Here is a 24,718-nt window from a genome sequence, read left to right on the forward strand (position 1 = left end):
AAGGCAATAAACGCCAAACAAAATCCCCCAAAAATTGGTGGAACTTTAATTATTTCAAGATACTAAGGGATTTTAGGGATTTAGTCCAATATTTAATACATGGACATTCTAGGTTTCTGCCTAACAGTGGCATAACTAATGCTTTCAACATTAGTGGGCAACTATTCATTTCTAAATTTAATCAAAAACTATTTTGATAATTGATCAGTCCTTTAGAGTCATTGTCTAACTTGAAAATTTGCAAACTAACTTCAGCATCCCAAGAGTATATTTTTCCCTTATTTCTGTAGTGCTAAATAATAGAAATTGGACTTTTTGTACTTACACAAAAAGTCCTATGTAAATTTTTGCCTTTGCTTTAGAAAATGATCCATATTTTTCCATATATTCTAACATGCTTCGTAAGGAAAGATCTCATTTGTGAGGAGAGAAAACTGAGATTATATTTCAAGGACATGCCAAGCATACACAGCAACCCACAAACTGTTGGGTTGCATATAAATTCTTGCCTTTTATTGTACCACGGGGAGGTCAGAGGCAAGCGAGGAAAGTTTCATTAAGCACCACAAGAGAGAGATGCTTTAATACAGCCTGCCTGTTTGAGATCCGATTGCCTTTTAGGCAAAGAGGTAGGCCAACTTTATGTCAAGAGACAGTGCATCAAAAATGTCCAAAGGGGAACGGTTACTACTACAACACGTCATCTGCTGAGGAACTGTTTAATTGCAGCCATATGCAAAGCGTACGGAGTTGCCAACAAGATGGGTTGCAGATGATATAACACATGCTGGTTTTTGTGTACAACCAAGATGTCTGAATCATTAACATGGCTCAGTTGAAGGTGGTATGAATGAGAAAGGAAATGAAACGGGCTCTGAAACAGCAGCATTGTCTCACGATGGGAATGAAGCCAGTTGCAAAAATGGTAGAGGACACAAGTTGAAGAAAAATATCACAGGAACAAATTGTGTGGTCAAAAGAGGATCAAAAAGTGTAGTATCTGCGAGTTGTGACTTTAAATGCATCTCAGTTATAGCGACTAGGATATCGATTATTAGGTTAGGCCAATCGTGAAAGTATGCTTTAGTTTATTGCTATGTAAAAAGATGAGGGATCTAATAAAGACAGACAGGATATCAGCAAGAACGTGCATCATCTAAAGATGGACCAAATGAAATGTATTTTTATTTCAACGCATCTTGGATTAAAGTCATCCGAATTGAGTAAAATATTTATAAAACGCGCTCATCACTGCCAAGCATCGCCAATTGTTTAATGAGTCAGAGATCAGATAAGATAAGGCAAAAGGGGAAAAAAAAGAAACGTCAGCTCAGACTGCCAAATGCATACCCTGCAAAACGGATGGGTGCTTAGAAAACGGTCTGTCTTCCAGATCAAAAGCACTTAGACTGAGCTTGTGTGAAAGTGTTACGATAAGCAAGACTTTGCCTTTAATGAAGCCTAAGAAAGTGGACATGCGCCTGTGTGTGTGTAAATGACTGTGAAAGTGTGTTAAAGATTGTGTGAAACAATGTGTTTTACTGTTTGCACGTTTGTGTATAGATGATGATTGTGTGTAGTGATGTCACTGATCCGATATTCAGTATCGGCACCCTTATTTTCTCTCATTTGTGTATGTTTCTCACATCTTTCATTGGGAAACTGATCATTTTTAAAAGGGCTTAGTTGCTGGGGTTTTTTAGGAACATTTTACCAATTAGAGAATTTACATATAAAGTACTGCTCTACTTACGAAAAATCCAAGTTACAAAACAAGTTCTGGAAGCAATTAATTTTGTAAGTAGAGGTACCACTGTAATAGTATGAGAGCATTGTGTGTGTCAAGAAGTGTGTTTTATTGCGGACTTACAATGTGAGGGGAATCTCGGCCCATGGAGATGACGGTCCTATTGACGGTCCTAAGCAGCTTCTCCATGATGATCTGCACGTGCCACTGGGTGGGACCCTACACAACCAATAAATATATATTTCACTCACTGGCTCCCATTCATGCCGATGTATTCATAAAATGTGTAATTTATTACACAGACATTCTCACAACTGAATTTAACAACATTCAGCAAACAGTTTGTATTGCTCGCCCCCCCAATGGGAGTACTGATGAGCCTTCCTCACCACGTCCTTTCTGTAGAGCACTTCCAAAATGTCGCTGAGGAGCTGGCAGCAAGCCTTAGGCTCCTCTCGCCTCTCCAGGTGGAATTTTAGCTGCTCCGTCATCAGCGGCAAGAGAATCTCGCGGCAATCTACGGGGTATGCAAAATAGTCACAAATGATGGCGCAGCATATGCCGATACAGATGGGCGCCGCTCTCAAATGGATTCTTGTGCTTAGCTTGGGAATTAAATGCAAACAATACATTTGACAAGACAAATTTGACTAATTGGGAACAGAACAACAGGTGCTAATGCTTCTAAATGAGGACATTACAGCACAGACTACTGTTTACTATTTTTTTTCAATCTGTTGCTAAATTGAAGACTGTATTTTTGGACTGTAAGTCACACCTGAGTATAAGTCGCAGCAGCAAAATACTGACTATTGAGGAGGAAAAAAATACATCTAACTTGCACTCGAGTATAAGTTGCACTTTTGAGAGGGCATTTTTATATTTTATCAGAACACCCCCCCCAAAAAAGATGTTAAAGTTATAGTAAAATGGACAAATAGGCATTTGTTCACACAATGTTTTTTCAGATAACTACAAACTAAAATAAAACAAAAAAATAATGAGCTGTTGTGGTCAAAGAAAAAAAAAACATTCACAAGTCCCACTTGACTATTAGTCGCACGACTAACTATGAAAAAAGATGCGACTTATAGTCCGGAAAATACGCTTTTCCTTTGCTGTGACCTATACATAATTGTGCGTGTTTCTTACCATGATGGGTAAAAAGATCACTGTGGACAATGTCAATCAGACAGTCCAGCTTCTGCTTCACCAAGCGACCCGGAGGAACCTTTAAGATGAACTCGGTGAACAGTTTGCTGTGTAAAATGAAAGGGACGCAAAAGGTTGTTGAACAGTCATAAGATTTTTTTCAATCACTAAAATGTCTATATGCAGGATACCCAGATTCTGTCTTAATGGTAAATGAATTTAAATGACCAATTGCATCCAAGCTTCAAAAGAAAATAAATTATCCATCTAATGTAATGAACCGTCCATGTAGCAAGTATAAGCTTTAAACAATACTATATAACAACAATTAAAAAATGAATTTAAAAAAACAGGCACTGTCATGGGATGAAAGTCAACAGCTCGGCCCCGGGTTTCAATCTGGTCACCCTCCTGGCTCAGATTTGTTGTTAATGAGAGCAACAGCTGATGCCGACTTTGTTGGAGGGTGCCATTTGTGGTTAAATCAAGGAGGAGGAATCGAGCACATTCGGGAAATTGTTCTTTGGAGCTTCTGGTGGCACACATCAGAATCCTTGATGGATATTCTTCTCTGTATTTATTTTTCATTTAAAATATTGTATTTTTTATTGCGCTATTCATGATTTGATCTAATAGTTTTCTCCTTAATGCCTGAACTTCATCTTATATATTTTTAAAGAAATACAGCCCTTGTATCTGTTAAACAATGTATGTTTGAAATGGAAAGACAACACTATTTAGTCCATCTCAGTGGAACGATTCTCGTCTAATGAACTGGCAAAACACTGAATTTCATTTTTTATAGGTAATATTGGAGAAAAATATAAGGCTGTATTTCCCAGAAGTGCCCACCCAACATGGCGACAGCTTATCACTGCTGGTACTATTTGTGCCAATCAAATGCAAGTATTCCAAATGACCCATTCTACCTTGTTTTGTCAACAAAAGCCAATACAGTTTTGTATTGAAATATTATTTTCTTCATGACATATTTTGAACAGTGTTTTATGTGAATAGCATTCTTGCTTAGCGTTGTCTTGCGCCTAAAGTTAAATGCAAGTGCAAAAACATTTTGAGCAATTGTCTTGATATATTTGGATAGCAGGTGGTCCGACTCCAAATTCTGTGTTTTATTTGCAGAGCTTTGGCTGCTGATTGACTGGAGTATTTATTTCCCAGAGCAGTGACTCCAGTGACCGCGGAGCAAATATTTGCAGGATTTAACAAAGCTTTATTGGCTCAAGATGTGCTTTTGGCACATTGGAGTGGAAGGACACCAAACGGCGCAGCGAGCCGGAACGCGCTACGGCCGACCGACTAAATCGATGGGCTACTTTCTCGACCAAATGGAGGTTGACTGATGTCCAGCCGAACGGACTCTATTTCTTACCTCAGTTCTTTTGGATCAAACACCAGCTTGACGTCATTGACAATGGTGGGGATGTATTTTAGTGCAGCACCCTGAACACAAACAACAATATCGATGTTATGTCATTTTCAGCAAAGTTCCATTATAGGAAAATAATTTAAAAATGCATTCTGTGCTCTTTTAACTCAGTCAATGCCATTGATCAGTTTTAGCCACAATGAGGATGCTCATCTCATTTGAACTGACCTTAGAATTCATAGATTAATGGCAAAATTAGTTGATTAATCTTTTAAATTAACGATTAATTGCAACATTAGTCAACAGATTACTTTATTGTTAACTCTTCCGCTGTCCATGATTATGTTTCAATGCCAACTACAGTGACAGATGGCTAATTCATTTAGATTGACAACATTTGAATTCATAAATTAATTGCAAAATTAGATTAATACTAAAATTATTCAGCAGATATTATGACCACTCAACAAACAAAGATATCATTCACTGGTTTTGTGCCAACGACGGTTATAGAAACCCAACTCATTAGGACTGGCAATGTTAGACTTCTTAAATTAATTTTTGAAATAGATAAAATAAAAAATAAATAAATAAATCATAACAAAATAAAAATAAAATGGCAAAATTAGTAGACAAATGTATCAAATTACTGAATAAAATTATTCAATTACTCTTCCTTCATTCCATCAATTTCAACTATTTTACCGCTCCTATACCAGTTTCACTGCTATTGACGGTGATAGACATCCAATCCATTTGGACTGGGAGGCCTGGCAGGGATTAAATGCTGACATGACCGTAACTGACGCTTTCACACTACCAAACTCCTAAATATTGCATAATCATCCCCTCCTATCTTTGCGCGCAGTGGACTTTTGACAAACTCCACACGCTGGCAGCCGTTCCTGCGCATCAGTTTTTAATTTAGCGACAGTAGGGCAAATATCGTGCAGGCAATTACACAGCGGGGTGCCTCCTAATTGCCTCCCTGCTGAGGATTCTTCTACGGTGGGACGTGTTTCTCCCTACTAATCGTATTGTCTGAGCACGAGGGTCAAGGACGACAAAATGCAAAAACGCACATTCAATTTACTGCACACACAGCCACGATAGATGGCGAGATAAATACCTTCAGGAGCAGCTAAAGGGCAGAGAGGAGAGGAGCAGCAGTTCACAGGACAGTCAAGGTTGAGAGGAAGAAAGAACACCAAGACAGAGGAAACAAACAAAGAATATGACGTGATGAAAGATACACCTGGAAAGTTTTGACCACACGTACTCTAAACGGGTTTTGGATGTGGAAAATGTAAGGTTTGAATGGTTCTGAATGCTCCACAAGGTTTTAATATACTGTAGGTACAGTCTTTACATTGAAACCATTTAAAGGGAAAGGGAAAGCTAAGAATGAAGGAAAAAACAAGGTTGGGAGAAGAAAGAATTCTATTCTAACGTTGTCCTTTAATCATCATACCGAACTTTTATTCAGTCAAAAATATGTACCTTCACCATGCCCGTGTACTCTGAGTTGCTGTTCATCATGTCGTTGAAGGATGTGAAGAGATGCCTGAGAGACTCGTTGAAGTCGGCTTCTCCTTTGTTCTCGTAAAGCCTATGCGAGTGGGACACAGCTGTGGGTCACTTGCTAAAACTAATGATGTTCTCAAATGAGAAAAAACAGGATGGATGAATACTTGTGTTTTATTGATTATTTTTAGAATATTTGCTGTCATGTTTGGGGATTTTAGAACATTTACTACAAGATTGTTTTCAAAAATATTTTTTCCAATATTTGTTTTAAAATGTTCTTCTTTTTGCAAAGCAGTTTTCATGTGTGTGTGTTTTGGGCCTTTATACTTTTGTATTGCATAGTTGCTACGTTTTGATATCTGATGTTTATATTATTTACCAATGGTCATTTTTAATTGCATTTTTCATTGTGTAAATATGTTTTGATAAATTCCTAGTACTAGTTATGTTTTAATTTGTAAAATAAGAGAAATATTCATTTTATTTGTGTAATGTCGTTTTGTTTTCATTCTCATCTTAGTATATTTCACCATCCTTTTTCAAATTTTACATGTATTTAAATTCGCTAATATTTTATATATTCTACATGTGCTTTACACCAAAAATTTAGTAGTTGTATAATTGTAGCACAATTGACACATAATATGCACTTCAATATAGGCAGTGTAATATCTCTGGACTGGTAATGACTTACTGATTAAAGAGGACCCGAGAGCGGACGATGAACTTGAAAATGTACTCCAGAGCTTTCATGGCCTTGAGCAATTGCTCTGTCAGCTTCTCTGCGTTGTCCACGTAGTTTTTCAGAACCTTGGTCAGCTTACTGTCCAAATACAGATACACAAAAGGTCAGATGGCGTTACGCCCGCACATGATGTTGGGCGACTTACGTGTAGGCCAGTGTGGCACTAAAATGCTTGCGGATGTATGTCTCCAGCACAGGGTTGAAGTGCTGGAACTTGCGGTCAGCAATGAGACCGATGATGAACACCTAAATGAGGAAGTAAGTACTCTCAAATTGCACGAACAAAATATTTCTCTAACAGTTTGATAATTTACCGTATTTCCCGCACTATAAGGCGCACCTTCACTGAATGACCCATCTTAAAATGTGGTTCACTTATAATGCGCACCGGATTATAAGACGAAGTAGTAGTGGTAGTAGTATTGGTAGGGGATTGTGTTATACATACACTTGATGGAGCTGTAGTAGTAGTAACAATAGTAGTGGTTAGGAGTTGTGTTATGCATCAACTAGAAAGCTTTGCTAAAGGGAATTTCATGCAATGATTAACAATAATGATCCATATATGAGGCACATTGGATTATAAGGCGAACTGCCAGCTTTTGAGGAAACAGAGGTCTTTTAGTTGCGCCTTATAGTGCGGAAAATGCGCTAGTTACAAGTTTTTTCTCACTTACCAAAGCATCAAAGACGAGCGTGTCAAATGTGTCACTGTCTGAATTCTCCATCATGATGTTAAAAAGGGCGTCCAATGTGTCTTGCAGAAACTGAGAGATGACAATATTTTATTATTTTAACCTTTTCTTTGTCTTGAATATTATTCACACTTGCAAGAGAACTAATTGGAAACCTTGACTTGAAATCCTAACTTGGTTTTAAAATCTTGTCTTGAAGCCATTACGCTTGTTTGAAAATAATTCAATGATAAAATAGTTTTAAAATAATAATAATAAATTTAGAAAACAAATTTAACAATGCCTAAAAATTACAAATTTACGTGCTTAAGTGATTTTTCCTTGACTTAATTCCTTGTTTCCAGCATGCTAGGGAAAACAATATAATGTTCCTTGTCATTATCAACACAAATACAGACACAAAAAGCCAGACTACTTTTCTGCTCTTTCCAATTTCGAATGCAAATCCAGCTTTAGACACGTAAACATGATGAATCACATCAGAGCGCAGCGCTTTTATCTGTCATCTAGAGACAGATAAGATGCATCTGCGAGCCTCGCTGAAATGCTTACTAATATTGAAGGTGCAGCTCCTACTGTTAATGTCTGCAAACTCCCACGCAAACACCACACGCTAATTCCAAATGTCATGTACTTTTAGAGCCTTTATTTGGGAGGCGCTCCAGTGGAATGCAATATACAATACTGACCTTGACCACCTCGCCGCCGTCCACCTTCATGAGCTGTCTGAGGTTCTGTTGCAGCAGGCTGGTGTTGGAACGCCACTTCAGTAAGCCCAGGAGGTCCACTGGGACGACAAAGAAACACATTACCCAAGTGGTATCGCCTAGAGGCCTGAGGGAGAAGGAGAGCGTGATCTCCTCTTCTCGATAGAGCCCAGCCAGGTGAACTGAGGCGGGCACAAACACCACTTTACACTGAATTACATTTACTCATTGGAATTGTTGTGTATTGCAGTCACGCACTGCTTTTTATGCTCTGTAGTTGCTGCTATACATAGTCAAAAGATTGTTGCCATTGATAGAATTCCAATTCATTTGAACTACAAAACACTGGGAAGAGCTCCCAGTTCAAATGAATTGAACATGTCAGGATATCAATGGCACTGACATATGACCATTAATAAATATTTAAATAAATAAACGCCAACAGATATACAGTGGTACCTCGACATACGATCGTAATCCGTTCCGAGACTGAGATCGTATGTTGAGCTTTTCGTAACTCGAGCGAATGTTTCCCATTGAAATGAACTGAAAACAAATTAATACATTCCAACCCTCTGAAAAAAAAACACCAAAAACAGGATATTGTATTGGAAAAAATGTTTTATTTCTTCTAATTCGCCATATATTGACAAAGTAATAAATAACGAGTGGTTTAATAGTAATAAAATGTGTTTAATAGAAGTAAAATTAGACGCATTTCGCCGGGGATATAGACAGCGACATACACGGAGGCGGGGGGAGGTGTTCGGGGGGACTTTATCCACGGCAACAACGCACTCGTAAACGAACAAACAAATTTAAATTAACTTGGATAAATATATACAGACGCTCAACGTTTAATGTAACTTCACACAAAACTGAATTCTAATTTTGGTTTAATCTTTTTTTACCTTAGTTCTATGGGTTGACCCCACACGGACGTTCCGCCGGAGTCTTCAAAACGAACGCATCAAGAGTTGTTTGGAACTTGCCGCTTCCCCGTGTCTGATTAACGAGTGTATTCCAGATCTTTTTTTGCAAAACTCTGCCGATCCATTGTTGTTTACCTTGTATGTAAATGTAGACCAACGTGGGGAAAAAAAACGGGTGTGGAAATCCGCCCAGTGCTCGTAGATATATTTTATACACTAAAGAGATGCAAAAAAAGACAGTGCCATGGCCACCTGGCTTGGTCGCATCACGAAATTTTGATCGTATCTCGGGCGAATTATTCGATCGAAATTTCCGTCGTACCACGAGCATGTCGTATGACGAGCTGTCGTATCACGAGGTACCACTGTACATAAAAGTTTAAAAGAAATCATTTTAATAAATGAAAACAAAAGTTCAACCATAAGTATTCATTCAAATAAATAAAAAAATGGCATTGAATGAGTTCAAACCATAATAAAATACCGACTGACGTAATTGTAGTCATTAAAGTCAACAAACGTTCAAACAAAAGGGCCCCAACAAAGGTGATATTGTCGCATAGCAATGGAAAGAAAATGCTTCACATTAACATATGAATGTTTACATAATTACAGTGGCAACCTCACTGCAGGTGTTTAGTGAAATTCAATGAGCAAAGATGCTAAAAATCTCAAAGGCGGTAACCCTGTTTTTTTAAATATACTTTAAAAAACTATCCTTGTAATATGATCTGATAGTTATGTTCCTAAACGGTAACTAGTAGTGATAGGAAGATAAAGAGTTGACGTTCTGACATGATCTTGAGAGATTTGTAACATTGCTTACCATTCTGCGTCAGCTTGGTGGAGCACACCAAAGTGGAGATTTGGAAGGAATCTTTGCTGACGGTGCCGTTTCCCAGGTTATGGGTGCTCTTGCTCGTGCTGGAGTAGCCCTTCTCCTCCAGTTCCAGCTTGGTGGCGGGGAGGTTCAGGTACAGTGAAGAGTCCTCCAGACGCTTGGCTTCGGCCTGCAAGCACATAAACAGAATAATTCAGTAAACGTAGAAATCCCCTTTTTAAATGGCATTAGTGGGATCTTCATTCCATTTGCATTTATAATAGCCTGCAACAAAATCCCTACCATTTTTTAGTACGTTTTCTCATGTACCTTGTACACAGTGAGATCATGCTCGCCATCCCTCAGGGTGGTTCCGTCGTATCGCATCAACTTCACGAAGGACAAGGCGAAGATCTTCTCCGACTTGTCTTTGGCTGCAAGGAAAGTATTAACCAGATAAGCTCAGGAGAGATTCTACGGCTATTTTATTCCAGTCTGATTTGTTTATATATTGAATGGAACAATAATAACAGTATAAGTATACATCAAAATAAAGCAATTTTCTTCTCTTCATGGCCGGAAAAAAATTATTACAAAAAAAAAATCCATTTTAAAAAAGCAGCCTGATCTAAGTACATTTGCTGACATCTCACGTAATCGCGGTCTGTTCGCTTGGCATTCCACAAACAGCTCAGAGAATTACAGGTCTCCTGTAAGCAAGTGTTCAGGTCTCAGTGGCATCCATCACTGCTGCCCATCAACGACTGTAGATTTACTCGAGAGGCAGGCGTGATTCATCACTGGTGCGCCGTGCATTATATCTACATAATTTTTCCCACGTATCGCTTTGCACCCAGCAGTGAAAAACGGCCGGGCCTGCCAGCCAAGAGAAAAGGCAATATGCGTTGAACCCAGCATGTGAGAGAAAGGAGTTCATTTCAGGCTACGTTTCTTTTTGTGCTGAAGGTATGCTGTCATTTCGCTTTAAGTTGGCTTGTCACTATCGATTTATGTACACTTTGTTGTGCTGCTATCGAGTTGCTACTCACAACATAATCATGAACAAGTATTTGGGGAAGGAAGAAAAAAAAAAAGGGATTTATTTCTCAACAAAAAGACAGAAGATCACCGCTAATACTCACAGTCCTGTGATGACCGATGTCGAAAAGTGAAGCGCAAGTGACTCCGGTTCACGTCTTCTATGGGAATTGCCACCTAGAATTGAAAAGAGATTGAATTAATAACCTATATGTATAAGTAAATAATCCATTTAAAACAACTTCTTCGTTTATTTGAGATGTGTAACATGAAGGAACTACCTTAATAGTTTCAAACCAGCGAGGCTGCTTGACTTGGTAGTAAATAACGGACTTGTATTCACTGATCCCGTCATCACCGGCGCCGGGAAAAATAACATTCTGGAATACAAAAATAAATCATGATCATATTAATAATTCATTGCCTTTGATTGTTGGCGATATACAGCCAATCAATTTGAACTAGCAGCTATGGAGGACCAGGAGTGCCGTAATTAAATAATATATACATAGTTAAACCAATAATAAAATAGGCATGGTAAGTTAACTGAGTATATTATTTAAGAATGTATTTCAATATTAATATTTAATTACATTTACATTTCTAGTAGATTGATTTATATCGTTATATTTGTTTGGAACTGTTTTAGTATTCAGTTATATTTTTGGAAATTATTTAGGTTTTGATTAATTTATTCCAATACTTATCTATTTAAATATATAATACAGTCAAATGGTCCCTCAAAGATCCCCACTTTGTGGACTTCCTGTGTGTGGCTCCAGTTTCTTAACTAGGTCTACAATGTCTTGTGTGTCTTGTGTCTGTCTTGCTACTGCAAGCAAGAAATTTCCCAAATACGGGATGAAATAAAATTCTAATCTAATCTAACACTATAATCAAAAATAGAATACATACAACATACTTGAAAATACAAAATATCTATTGATATACACATTGATACATTGTCGATCTACGAGTACACGCATGATATTTTTCACCAGATTGAAGCTATATATTATAAAGGTACTTTTAACGATTAAAATGTGACAACAAACTGATACTTTTCCATGCCGTTGCTCGCATGTATACATCATCGGGAATCTCTTCGCAGTTGAGTAAATAAACAGCAGCATGCCTACAACTGCACATCCGCAAAATGACTTTGCAATTCTATTATCTCCGAGTTTTATTGAAACCCATTCAATAAAATCAACTCTCCACGGCAGGCTGCGCGCATTTTCAAGTCCCCGTGCTTAAGCATCTCCCTCCAAATCTTGTGAGAGCCTCGAAGATTTGATAGATAAATGTGAAATGAATTATTTAAGGCGGTCAGCGTGCATATGGAAAGCAGCCCCCTCACCAATGAGGCGAGTGACCGGCTGCGGATGGCTCTGTTTCCTTGCAATCTGCCAAGACTTTTTCGCACGTTGCCAGCTGATTTTCCATTCCTGAGCTATTCTGACGCTAACGGCTTCTGACAAGCGGCAATTATAAAAAATAACAGGGCTCCCATTTACCTCAGGCCAAGTGGAACGAAGGTGGGGGGGGGGGCTCTCGTGTCCCATTTTGTCTTGTGATTCATTGCATCCGAAAAGAAAAAAGGAGCATAGCCACAGGTCAAGATAAAAGAAGGGTAGGCTAGTGGTAAATACTAAAGGATGATGAGAGGTCATGAGCCTGTATCGTGAATCCTGTCGGCGATAGACAGATGGCCACAAATAAAAATCCAGAGGAAGGTGATTTAAAAAATGAAGGGAGGAAAGGAAAATACTATCCTGAAGTTCTTTGATTTAGGAGTTTAATTCATTCTATGAATATTCAAAAAAGTAGACTGAATCATGCAATGTCAATAATGATTAAAATGAAGTATTGATTTTTACTCAGCAACGTGACGAATTATACTGTTTTGAGAGTTTAAAATGGAAATTTTCGTTAACGTGTCAAAGGCATCCTCATTCGTCGGAATTAAGATAACAGATTTTCAGGAATGATAAATTGTTAGGAGCATTTTTTAATGCACAGTATGTGTCTTTTACTTTGTGCATTTAGTTTTACAGTTGACCTCAGTTGGCGTGTATAATTAACAACATGAAACCTATCAACATTCAACCCTTCATCATCAACCAAACTGTGGTCAGGCTACATTTCCACCACACTTGATTGATTAGATTTATCCCATTTGATCACTGAAATCGCACTAAATTTTTTCTCATCGATTTAATCTGCTCAAATCCTGGAAAAAAAACATCCCCATTCATTCAGACATTTTTGTATTTCCTGTTATGACAGATATATCCAGCCCCTTTCATGATGGTTGATAAAACCGCTGCTATTTTAAAAGAGTTGTTTGAGGAGGTTACGCTGCTATTCCAGATAAGTCCCAAATAAAGTAAATTCCACCCTACAGACATTCCTTCCTCCCACATAATCCCGTACAGCTGCCGTGCTCCCCATTACCTGACGTCCTCTGCAGTACAAGAAGTGCCGTGTCACGGCAAGGGTCAGCAATAATTAAACATTTGGCGCCCAAGAAAAAAGACAGCCCCTGCCTTAACTCCCAAGGGAGCGCTAAAGCTTAATTAGGGCATAAGCCACTGACAGCGTGGAGAAATGATTAAAAAAATAATAATCTTTTGCTGATAGTCACTGGACCAAGCAAGGAGTCAAAAAGGAAATGAAGATCTTTGGCTAACGGCTGCTTTGCTCATCAAAATAAAACAAATAAAGCATCTGACAGCGCAATAGTTCAAGACTTGTGTTCTGGAGCTCTTTTGAACATTGTAAATCAAGGGTGTCAGAATCGGGTTGGTTCGACGGGCCGCATAAACGTCAACTCAATTTCATGTGGGCCGGACCATTTTAGATATAATATTTTGATATTTTTTTTATAAATGGATTAAAAGAACTGGATTAAAAGCCCTGAATATTCAGTTTTTTTTATAGATCTAAAACAATGTTTATTTTAGCTTTTTTGATATATTTTTTGATTTTACAATGATTTTTGAACTAAAAACACAGAAAAAATTGATTAAAAAAATACAATTATTGATTTAAATGGGGGAAAATCAGGAAATTTAATATTCATCTCTACTCTTCATTTTATTTTGATCTTAAAACAGAAAGTCAGCACTCATGATTTACTTTCTCGGGCCGCACAAAATGATGTGGCGGGGCAGATTTGGCCCCTGGGCCGCCACTTTGACACCGGTGTTGTAAATGGTAAAAGTGGTTGAAAAATTAACACTATGCTTAGCCAAATTATATCATCGTCAGCATCGTACCTCCAGTTTTTTGCCATCCTCGTCGTAAACGGACATGGTGACCTCCACATTTTTAGGGGTGGTCTTGCTCCCTTTGTCAAAGTCCCCCTGGACCAGGGTCAGGTAAATGTCGTTTCGCACATCGCCTTTAAGGAAGCAGCAACAGATTAACGTGGCAGGAAATCGCCAAGTAACAACAGAAAGCAAGAAACCAACAGGAAACAGAACTAACCGGGCATGATAATCTCAGGGAATCCCATTTTGCGAGCCACTGCGGTGGAGCGGTCTACCAAGTGAGGGAAGTCCTTGCGAATCTGGTGGATGTCACCAGGAAGCAGTTTAAGGGTGACCCACAAGCCTAGAGAAGAAAAAGATACAAAGGGCTTTACTTTGTTTTGCCTTTTTTGGTTTTCTTTCCATTTATTACTGAGTGCACTTTTTTAATCCACTTTAGGAGTGGTCTCATGTGGTTACTAGACTAGCTGCAAGCCTTTTGATATGCTGGTCATGCCAAGTGGTCCATTTATCCAGGGAGGGCTTTAAAAGTTGCTGACTGAACGAGAAGACACCTTCCTTGTTCTGTCTTCTTTTCAAATATGTGCTAATATCTTAGCAGAAGAGCCGTGCATCATAATTAGCAAAGGAATTCTGCTGCCATGGTGATTCATGGGAGGTTATTTTATCCTTGTAACATTAATTCATTCAGCTCAGCATTCTGGAGTTTCATGGTTATGTTGCCATTGTTTTATTGTCCGACAACAAACTGAAATTGTACCATCGCGCACTGTGAATGTGTCGACGAATGGACCTTTAACTTTGTTTCTCGGATTGTATTGCTAGATGTGTGACAAGGCAAGTTATTTAGTAGGACATGCAATGTTGTTGTCAAGATAAAACTCTTTGTGCCACTACTGTAGAATGATTTTAGGCAAGCCATGGGTGGTTTGCCTTTTTTTTTTTAATAAAAAAAGGATCTATAGTTTAGATCCGTTTATGTACACCCAGTCATTTTTATCACAAAAGAAGGCCCCCTCTTTTATGATGCCATTATAGAAAAGTACATTCAGCTTAGCAATGAGTGATTTGAGCAACAAATAAAGGATATCCAGTGTGCTATAGCAAGGTTTTTCTGCTGGCAGCCATTAGCCCAAGTCAAGCATTTAAGACAAGTCCATCAGCTGTGAAAGGGAGTGAAATAGGTTTCATTTTTCTTCTCTGTAATTGAAGCCAACTGCTTTTAAAGTAAAATAAATGTGTGTTTTAGAGTGGCTATAAATGCACTAGTGGAACTTGTGACGATGGTTAGGCTGCCTATGAATTACCAGGAAAGGGCATATGATGATGATCTTCATTTGGATAACAATCAAATCTTTGTGAATATATCTTTAGAAGTAAATAGGTTAAGTCACAATAAAAAATGGATACGTTATGAGACACTTTACTTATAGATGGTTGGTTACCTTGGCCCTTGTGGTTGACCTCTTTAGCCATGATGACTTTGTTGATAACCGTCTGGAGAAAGTCGCTCTCACCCGCTACCCTGGGTGACAAAAAATAGGAGATGGAGGAAGAAAATGACGCAAAAATCCACTCATTAGAGGTGAAGCATAAATTATGGTTTATATGCGTCTGGTTGGCATTTGCGTGTGACCTCACAGATGGGAACTTCCTGGGCTATCAAAAAAATATATACACTAAACTTCCATGCGCATCATGTCCTCGTCATTTGGCCCTTGTGTTTTAGCAGCAGATGTGATGGTAGCGCTGAGAGAAAATCATGTAATGGTGATGGGAAATTGTGGAAAGTAGACACGACATAATGTCAGACAAACAGAAAATGAGGGTTCCACTCTTCAGGGCATAAGTCTGGCGAAGCATAATTAACAATAAAGAGAATTATAGCCCTCCCAGATACCGAAGTGCTAATCGTGTAAAAACTTGGTGTGTGATTATGGACAAAGGTTCTTTATGGGAGGATTTTAATGACTTCTTTTTGTGTAGGATTTCAGATATCTCCTTTTATGTGACTGGAGAACAGGTTTTACAAGGGTATGGCATATGCCTAAAATCAAGTATTTAACTCACTGGCTGCTAATGACAGTGACAGACGTTCAATCCATTAGAAATGAGAAAGGTTGCCGGTACAATTTAAATGGTTCGAATGTCTCTCGTTGTCAATGGCAAGAAATAGATTAAATCCTGATTTCCTCCTGATTCTATGTCGGTTAAACACAAGAACCGACTTGTAAATCTGCTGTAATGACCAGAATTTATGTGGAGAGATGAAAATCCGGGTCACTGGTTGGCCTCGCAGAAGCGTTGCCAATTATGCGGAAAACGGCGTTAAGCAAAAGGTTACTCCGCCTGTCTGCGAGAGTGGCAGCCTGTTAATGAGATTGCCTTAATTGAGTCAGCAGGGGAACGCAGAAGCGCACGCCTCTTAAGGTCTGCGCTAATCAAGTGTCAAGGACTGGAGGAGAAAACGAATAAAATGGCGGAGGTGCCCTAGCTGGCCCAAAGAATGATGGTCTTGTGCGCTTACGGCTGAAAGGGGATAAAGTGCTGCTTGTCCTCATCGTCCACTTTGCCCGTGATGATGTCAGTGACGTCCATGACTGTGGGGAGGGGGACAAGGAGAGCATTATTGGAACTTTGTTAGGCACGCTGGAGACACAAAATGACAGCCCCATAATGGGGAAAAACTTGATAATCAGTTCACACCTACAGTTAGTTTTAATTATACCGCCACTAAAAACACTGTAGTTGATACTGAAACCATATTCTATTGCAGGTTACAGAGCTACCATGACATACGATGTTAATTAATTCTGTGAGCCAGTTCGTGAACCAATTTATGTATATGTCAAATTCATTTTCTGCATTTAAACAACTTGAAATGCCGTTAAAATGCTTCACAAAAAAACATCAACATTTTTTGTTGCTTTCATAAAGAAGACAAATATCAATTAACAATGGTATAGTAGGAATAGAGAAAACGCATGGGAAAAACTCAACAAAATAAAGTAAAATAAGTAAGTAAAATGTTTAAAAATTATACAAGCGACCTCATAATTTGAACAACTTGGACATCAAGGTATTGCTGTACTTAATTTACCGGTAATTTAATTTTTCTAACGAATGGGTTTGTTAATATTTATATATTTTTAATTAAATTTCAATAAAATATTTGAATGTCATCATCTTTTATTTTCAATGACTCCACAAATAGGGGGCTTTATTTACATATGGCACTTGCAATGCTTATTCAGAGTAAAGCATTTATTTAAAAAAAAAATCAATAAGCAAGTGATTCGGCCAACTAACAGCATATCACTTGTTTTTTCCCCACAGTGAGGCTAAATCTCACTTGTTTTTCCCCACAGTGAGGCTAATTAACTCATTGACTACCATTAACAGCTATTGATGTCCAAAATGTATTGGACTTTCATCACCGTCAATGGCACTGAAACAACATTGTAACCCTGACCTGCCACGCCAAACGGTCTCCTGAGCCCGGACGTCAGCTTCTTAGTGTTGTTGTCCCGCAGCTCCATGCGGCCCACCCGCACGATCTGACACACAAAACTAATTTTCTCTCGCTTCAGGTCTTCACTGCCCAAATCCTGAAAGGAAGCCAATAATCAAGCAATATGATTGTCACCGCTACTCAGCGTCTCTCTGAATATCAATGGCTTCAGGAGTTAAAACTCAACTCACAGTAAATACTGCACGCAGATTGTGAAGCTGGTCGATGTCCTTCACCAGACCTGAGCTGGACCACTTGACCAAGTAGTTCTCACTGCCAAAGAAGAAATAGAATAATAACCAATGTCTTTTGTGCATAGAAGGATCTCTCCATGCGTCTCACCTGATGAACTTGGATTCCACCGGGTCGTAGAGCGACATGAGCACCTCGGCGTCCTCTCCGATTTTACATACCACGTTCTTGAGCGTAACAAAGAGAGCGAACGCCGGCGTGGAGGCGAACTTAGCTTGTCGGTTCAGGTCAATATTTTGCCTTTGAGACTAGAGGTGAGGATAAAGACAGTGTTGAGTTCGGGATTTCAGATAAGGCAATTAAATGATAGCTTCAAGATAGAGTTCTCTTCCACCTTTTCCTCTTGGATGCGGTCTTCAATTTGTTTGGAGGCTGCTTCGTGTGCTCTGAAAAGGCTGACGGTGCTTGTGAGCTCCGGGTCCAGAATGTTTCCGTCAGTGTCACGGACAACCAAATCCAGATCCAAGTACCTGGAGAAAATAGATGATGAATGTTTTTCTTAGGTCAAAATAATTCATGTTTAAAAATGAAAACAGACCCAATACTCACTTGTTGCCATAGTCAATCTTGGACGTGACTTTCTGTTTCAATTCAGATAGTTCGTCTTGGGGCAGTGTACCCGAAAGGATTTGGGAGCGCCATTCAATCAGGTCATAAATCATGTCTCGGACTGAGTTGAACATCTCGCGCTTGTCTCCCTAAATTCCCCAAAAACTTTTGTAAACACAGCCAGACACTTGGGGGAGAAAAAAAACATTTTACTTACCACATAGAGGTCCCGCCATATTGAAGCCCATTCTCGCAGCGTAGTGGTGACCTCCTGCACCAGAGGCAGCTCGGTGGGAACGACCGTCTCCTTTTGTCTGTAGTAATACATACAAATTTAGAACGACCTATGGCAATTACAGCCAAACCTCAATAATCTCTGAATTCACTTCACGGGCATACAACACACTGTTCAAGTACAGACCCGCTGCCCTCGACAGTGGCCTCTTTCAAGTGGATGTAACAGGCGGGAAAGATGCCCTGGCAGAACAGAACAGGAGCAATGAGGTCAAGGCATAACATGCACTGTGTCAGAAGTGAATCAGAAGTTGACTGTGTTAACTTGACTGTGTCGCTTACCTTTCTGGATTTCCTCCTCAACCTATGGCCTCTGAACCAGTCTACAAAAAGGGGGAACAGTTGGTAGGATTAGAGAAGAATACAGATGTCATACTTCCGCCCTAAAATCAAGACAAGTAATGTAGTTGAAGGTAGGCTTTTTTTATGGACTGCGCCCTCATCTGTTTTGTTTCAATATTGTGGCAGGCAGGGTTTAAATTTATTTTTATTTTTTAAACTAATTAATTCCTTCATTATTTTGGAAAAATGGTTAATACGTCTTGTGTAGGAAATTTCTCTAACACGAACACTGGCAAAATAAGCCTGTATTTTTATCTGACTGACCGACTGGATTGAGCACATAGAAGTGGACCAGCCAGTAGGTATTCTGTTGTTTTGATCAAAATATTTTGCTAAAGACTGCTTTGGCTAAGTGACAAACGACGTGTTGCCAAGGGAGAGTTGGGAACCTTGGGGACTTTGGAACCCAAAAAAAACAAGGCTTTAGTGCAGTAGTTTAAAAAAATCCTGGTTTTAATATTTTAAGTATGTTAATTTTTCAATCACTACACTTCATCATAGATTCATAAATGTAATTTATTTTTTATCCGACTCGTATGCTAAAGACAACAACCTGTGGTTTCCAATAAGTCATGTGCCCTCTGTTGGAATCCTTACTTTTGACTATATAATCGCTTTCAACTATGCAGAGGCAAACCGCAACATACATTATTTTTATTGTACAATTTTAATAGTTGTGTGTGTGAGTCTTGATCAGTTATTTTTCAATACACCTTAACAAAATTTAATGTGAAAAAATGTGAGATTTTGACTTTAATGGCTTAGTCTTGTGATTGATAGGACATGGGGCAAAAAAACTTACGTTCATGTGTCTCCAGTATGTGCACCGTGTCTCCAATCTGCAGCGACAACTCCTCCTCTCCGCGGGCATCATAGTTGTAGATTGCTGAAAAAGACCAGAGGGATTATTACGATGAGTTTACAACGTCCACCCACGCCAGTTAACACTGACGCCATGGAGTCATCATCAACAAGCTGTAGGAAAAAACCAAAACACTGGGGGCGGTGCAAAACTAATCAGAATTCAGTTTGGTTTGAGGCCACTTTAATAGCTTCCAATAATAAAAAAAACAACTGTTGTTTGTCATGTCTAAGTGCAATGGGCCATGGCTGTCTTAAACCAACAGCTGACACAAGCACATGTTAACAGAAGTCGGTGCGAGGTGGAGATTGAAAGCAACTTTCACATCTAATGCGATTTCCTTCAAATATCAGCAAGGTTCTCCAGGAGACATTCAAGTTCTCCTTGAGATCTTTTTTTCCCGCAACACAAACAGTACCACAACAAATGTACAATATATTCTTTACCCTCAGTGTAGAAAAATATTACAGTGGTTAAATGGAAAAGCCTAACCGTGAAAATGAAGTGTCTATTTTTTTTATAAGGTCAATAATACCGTCATCTTTTCCTGGAAGTCATAAACTGCATGAGTTAGCACAGTGAGAATCACCTCGCGTGTGAGGTTTTGCTATAAAAATAAATAAATAAATACAGGCCAGTATTTTTGTGCCCCCCTCAAATAATCCAAGAGGTCAGAGAATTCACCAGAATTACGTGCTGATATGTGAACAAAGAACCACGCTACCCGCAGGAAATGCATGTGGTTTGTTTCAAGTACACAAAAGGCAGCGACATGAGGCGAGAGCCACAAAACAAACAAAAAAAATGGGAAGGCAGCATCGTCACCATACATCTAGTACAGTACTAGTCGAGTGATGCAAAAAATAATGGAATGTTTTAATCACATCATTTTATGACTTTTCTCCAAATAGTACTTTAATCTCCTGATATTACAATAAAAAAACTTTACGTGGGCAAAAGTTGAGGTACACGGTCAATTGGTCGCCGGTCTTTTGGTCGCCGATCTTTTGGTCACCTGGAAGGTAAGTGATAATTACCATTTAAATCAGGGGTCCCCAAACTTTTTCTTGTGAGGGCCACATAACTTTTCCCTTCTCTGATGGGGGGCCGGTGTCAGTTTGTAACAGAAAAAGCCATGGAACATTAACTTTCTGTTGTGCCATGCACAATCTTCTCCCTTTGCTCTGAAGTTTATGCACGACACCACAACCGTCATTACAGAATCCCACGTCAACATTTTGCAGCACAGTGCTTGCTGGTGAATTTGGCAGTGGACTCGTAGCGGGGCGGTGAGACCCCTTTTTTCCAACTCCCGGTTCATGCGTCCCATTATTAGACCGCGAGTTTCGGCCACCATGCTAGGAGCCCCGTCAGTCGTGATGCTAGCTAGCTTTGACCAGTCCAGGTCCAACTTCTCCATGGTTTGGCACACTTTGTCAAAAATATCCTCTCCCGTTGTAGTCCCTTTGAGACTTTGGAGGGCTGCCAGATCCTCGCAAATCTCAAAATTTGCGCTAACTCCACGAATAAAAATGAGCAGTTGCGCTGTGTCTTGCACGTCCGTGCTTTCATCCAGTGCTAATGAAAAAAAGTCAAATTATTTCGTCTTCTGCTGCAGCTGGGCATATACATTACTCCCGATTTCTTCAACGCGTCTGGTCATTGTACTCAACGACAGACTTACGGCATTAAATGCATCTTTCTTCTCGGGACACACCTCCTCCGCGACAGTATCCATACATTTCTTAACAAACTCTCCGTCAGTGAAAGGCTTACCGCTGCTTGCTATCAATTTAGCAACCCAAAAGCTGGCCCGAACGGATGCCTGGTTCTGCTGAGATAGTAGTCCACTTTTTTGCTTTGAGAGTTTGTCTGCTCGTATTTGGCCTTGCAATCTATCGTACTTGTCTTTGTGACGGGATTCATAGTGTCGGCAAAGATTGTATTCTTTGAATACCGCCACCGTCTCTTGACAAATGAGACAAACAGCCTTTTCTTTGCATTGAACAAAAAAATAATCGTTTGTCCACTCCAGGTTAAATATCCTGCATTCTGAATCAATCTTTCTCTCACCTAACTTTTTCGCCATTATTCCGTTCTCAAACAGGTTGCAGTTTTAATATGCTTGAATAGTCCGCGATGGTCCCAGGGCTCCGCCCTCACCTGCGATCGTCCAGATGTCTCGGTAACACTGCTCGTGCATGCAACGGTGGACGTGCCCGCATGCATCAAAGGGAAACACTCTCCCCGCGCGTGTCACCAAAGAAGCAATGCGAAGCCCCGCTTCACTGGGATGATTTGTGGGCTCAGCAGGGGTGCAATGAACCAAACACAAGATTAAAATGTCCCAGTCTTCAAGGCCAAATAGGAAAAAAATCCGATAGCGTCTCTGGTATTGTTCAGAGGGCCGGTCCAAATGTGCCGGCGGGCCGCATCCCCAAAAAAAAAATAATAAAATAAAATAAAATAAAAAAAAATAAAAATAAAATAAAAAAAAAATCCGATAGCGTCTCTGGTATTGTTCAGAGGGCCGGTCCAAATGTGCCGGCGGGCCGTATCCGGCCCGCGGGCCGTAGTTTGGTGACCCCTGATTTAAATCGTTGCTCAAATTCCCTAAATACAAACTGCGAATTACTTTTTAGTCATACTTAATGCCCTAGTAATTATTAGGCTAAAGAAAAGCTCCAAATTTCCCGGACTTTTATTGTTTTTTGTTGGAGAACTTGTTAAGACCCTGACTGACGTAGCTTCTTAAAGGGACAACGCATGTGCATACAAACTCTTATACACTCACATGTCGGCTCAGTGAAACTGCTCATGGCCATTGTTGGCTTTTATTGATGTGTAGACCGTGTTGTTTTACCTTGTTTTGTCGCCGGTCTTTTGGTCGTCGGTCTTTTGATCGCCGGTCTTTTGGTCGCCGGTCTTTTGGTCGCCGGTCTTTTGGTCGCCCGTTGTCGCGGTCGGGGCGACCAAAAGACCGCGACCAAAAGACTGGTGACCAAAAGACCGGCGACCAAAAGACCGGCGACCAAAAGACCGGCGACCAAAAGACCGGCGACCAAAAGACCGGCGACCAAAAGACCGACGACCAAAAGACCAGTGACCAATCGACCACACACGAAAAGTTGATGCCCTAGAAACCAAACAACTGTCTAACAAATGTTAGAGAAAAATAAGCAACAAAATTACCATTTCACAATTGGAATCTTGTAATAGTATCATCTATAATTCACCGTTCATCATATTTTGATTTTAACCTTGTAATAGTTCAATTTTAATCTTGTTATATACTTATTAATTTTTCTCCCTGAATATTACATTGTATGAATTTTCCACGGCACAGTTGTTGGGAAACACTGATCTAGTATGCTCGATTATGCCAGCGCTAATGGCAGGAAATGCTTGTGTGTTTATCTTAATGTGGGTCACTTGCTGAGCCCAAAATGCCCCATCATTCACTGCCAGCTTCTCCCAGTTCAAATGGATTGGACGTCTATGCATTTCGATGGTAGCAAAGGATCTTGATATTTCCAAATATATGCTACATATCAGCACCACTTGCTAAAATGAGTTTGAAGGGGTAACTGGACATTCCATTAGCAGACGTAAACCTCTTACATGAAGACCTGGAAAAGTGGAATCAGATGGCAGGCCAGCGCTTAATGACACACGCCCACTCCACAATTACCCAAATGACACTGTGACTGATTGTTATTCCACACATAGCGCTCAATTATAAACCGCACAAATCCATGCGACCATCGATAATGTGGTCATTAACGGACCCTGATGAAGGAGCCGGTGTGCCATCGATAACGTCGCGGACGACTCGGCCCACTACTTTCATTTTACTAGCAACGGTGAATGTGCTGCCAGGGAATCTCAGATAAAATTAGATTTTTGAGGAGTTTCGTCAAAAGCTTTTGTTCCGTCAGATGCTAAAAAAATACATTATTAATCAACTTAATATCATCAACATGTGCATGTAAATAATTTGCCTTCTTATAAAATTAGCAACGCTATATTGGTATCAAAGTTAAAGTTCCATTCAGCAATATTCTTGTATAAATGCAACCAATGCCTTTTAACAAAGAAACATGATGGTAGTTGCGCCCAAAAATCCATAAATTAGACACTAGCCCAGCCATGGGCAAACTACGGTCCGCGGGCCATATACGGCCCATTAGGCTTTTTAATCCGGCCCACCGACGTTGTCCAAATTATAGTAAAAATCAATGACCTCATTCATTTCCCTTTCTCCTGCAATACCCTCGTTTCCTCATTTTCAAATTTTAGTATCCATTCTGGCCCGCAAGTCAAAAAGTTTGCCCACCCCTGCACTAGCCCGTGGGTATAAAGGGAGAGAAAAGAGGATCATATTACATTTTCGTGTGGAAAAATATAGTAGATACAATGTGTCAATCCTCATTTTATGGGTTTTGCTTGAACAAAGCAAAAACAAACATTTTATGGACTCTTTGATCTCGGCGGGGGCAATGACATAATTCAGTAAAACACAGTAGGGTGGCTATTTACAAAGGTGTTAATGCGTATTATGAGTGTGCAGCCTTGGCGTGAGGTCTGCGGTTGGCGTGAAGTGTATGTTTTGGAATGGATGAGTCAGATGCAAAAGCGAATATGTTAAGGTTGCAGGTTTACATTGCAACAAGACAGGAAATTCAAGCAGAGTTTGACCCCCCCCAAAAAACAGCATTTCACATATTGTTTTTACAAAATTAAAACTGTATAACCTGACAGTAGTACAAGATTAAATGATCTGTTAAAAAATCGTGATGAAACACAATTCCATGTTTACCACCAATTTCTAAACACCAATTTAATGATGCATTGTTCTTCTTCCTGCGCTACATCATATTTCC

General features: G+C 39.6%; 1 protein-coding gene across 1 annotated transcript in view; it reads right to left on the reverse strand.

Annotated features, from left to right (window-relative positions):
* Nucleotides 1-24,718, reverse strand: part of dock1 (dedicator of cytokinesis 1) — a 79,753-nt gene that overhangs the window by 51,600 nt on the left and 3,435 nt on the right. Inside the window, exons 2-27 of the mRNA XM_077625429.1 lie at nucleotides 19,776-19,859; nucleotides 18,914-18,954; nucleotides 18,759-18,814; nucleotides 18,555-18,651; nucleotides 18,338-18,486; nucleotides 18,123-18,258; nucleotides 17,879-18,036; nucleotides 17,728-17,809; nucleotides 17,498-17,633; nucleotides 16,553-16,625; nucleotides 15,471-15,550; nucleotides 14,243-14,368; nucleotides 14,032-14,156; nucleotides 11,032-11,130; nucleotides 10,855-10,927; nucleotides 10,043-10,146; nucleotides 9,719-9,902; nucleotides 7,943-8,040; nucleotides 7,236-7,325; nucleotides 6,704-6,804; nucleotides 6,508-6,636; nucleotides 5,787-5,895; nucleotides 4,290-4,360; nucleotides 2,900-3,006; nucleotides 2,137-2,264; nucleotides 1,871-1,966 (exon numbers count right to left, since the gene is read on the reverse strand). Coding sequence (XP_077481555.1) covers nucleotides 1,871-1,966; nucleotides 2,137-2,264; nucleotides 2,900-3,006; nucleotides 4,290-4,360; nucleotides 5,787-5,895; nucleotides 6,508-6,636; nucleotides 6,704-6,804; nucleotides 7,236-7,325; nucleotides 7,943-8,040; nucleotides 9,719-9,902; nucleotides 10,043-10,146; nucleotides 10,855-10,927; nucleotides 11,032-11,130; nucleotides 14,032-14,156; nucleotides 14,243-14,368; nucleotides 15,471-15,550; nucleotides 16,553-16,625; nucleotides 17,498-17,633; nucleotides 17,728-17,809; nucleotides 17,879-18,036; nucleotides 18,123-18,258; nucleotides 18,338-18,486; nucleotides 18,555-18,651; nucleotides 18,759-18,814; nucleotides 18,914-18,954; nucleotides 19,776-19,859 — 2,732 coding nt within the window. The remainder of the gene's footprint in view (nucleotides 1-1,870; nucleotides 1,967-2,136; nucleotides 2,265-2,899; nucleotides 3,007-4,289; nucleotides 4,361-5,786; nucleotides 5,896-6,507; nucleotides 6,637-6,703; nucleotides 6,805-7,235; nucleotides 7,326-7,942; nucleotides 8,041-9,718; nucleotides 9,903-10,042; nucleotides 10,147-10,854; nucleotides 10,928-11,031; nucleotides 11,131-14,031; nucleotides 14,157-14,242; nucleotides 14,369-15,470; nucleotides 15,551-16,552; nucleotides 16,626-17,497; nucleotides 17,634-17,727; nucleotides 17,810-17,878; nucleotides 18,037-18,122; nucleotides 18,259-18,337; nucleotides 18,487-18,554; nucleotides 18,652-18,758; nucleotides 18,815-18,913; nucleotides 18,955-19,775; nucleotides 19,860-24,718) is intronic.

This window comes from Stigmatopora argus, chromosome 18 (genome assembly GCF_051989625.1).
Source record: "Stigmatopora argus isolate UIUO_Sarg chromosome 18, RoL_Sarg_1.0, whole genome shotgun sequence".
In the NCBI taxonomy this organism is placed as follows: domain Eukaryota; kingdom Metazoa; phylum Chordata; class Actinopteri; order Syngnathiformes; family Syngnathidae; genus Stigmatopora; species Stigmatopora argus.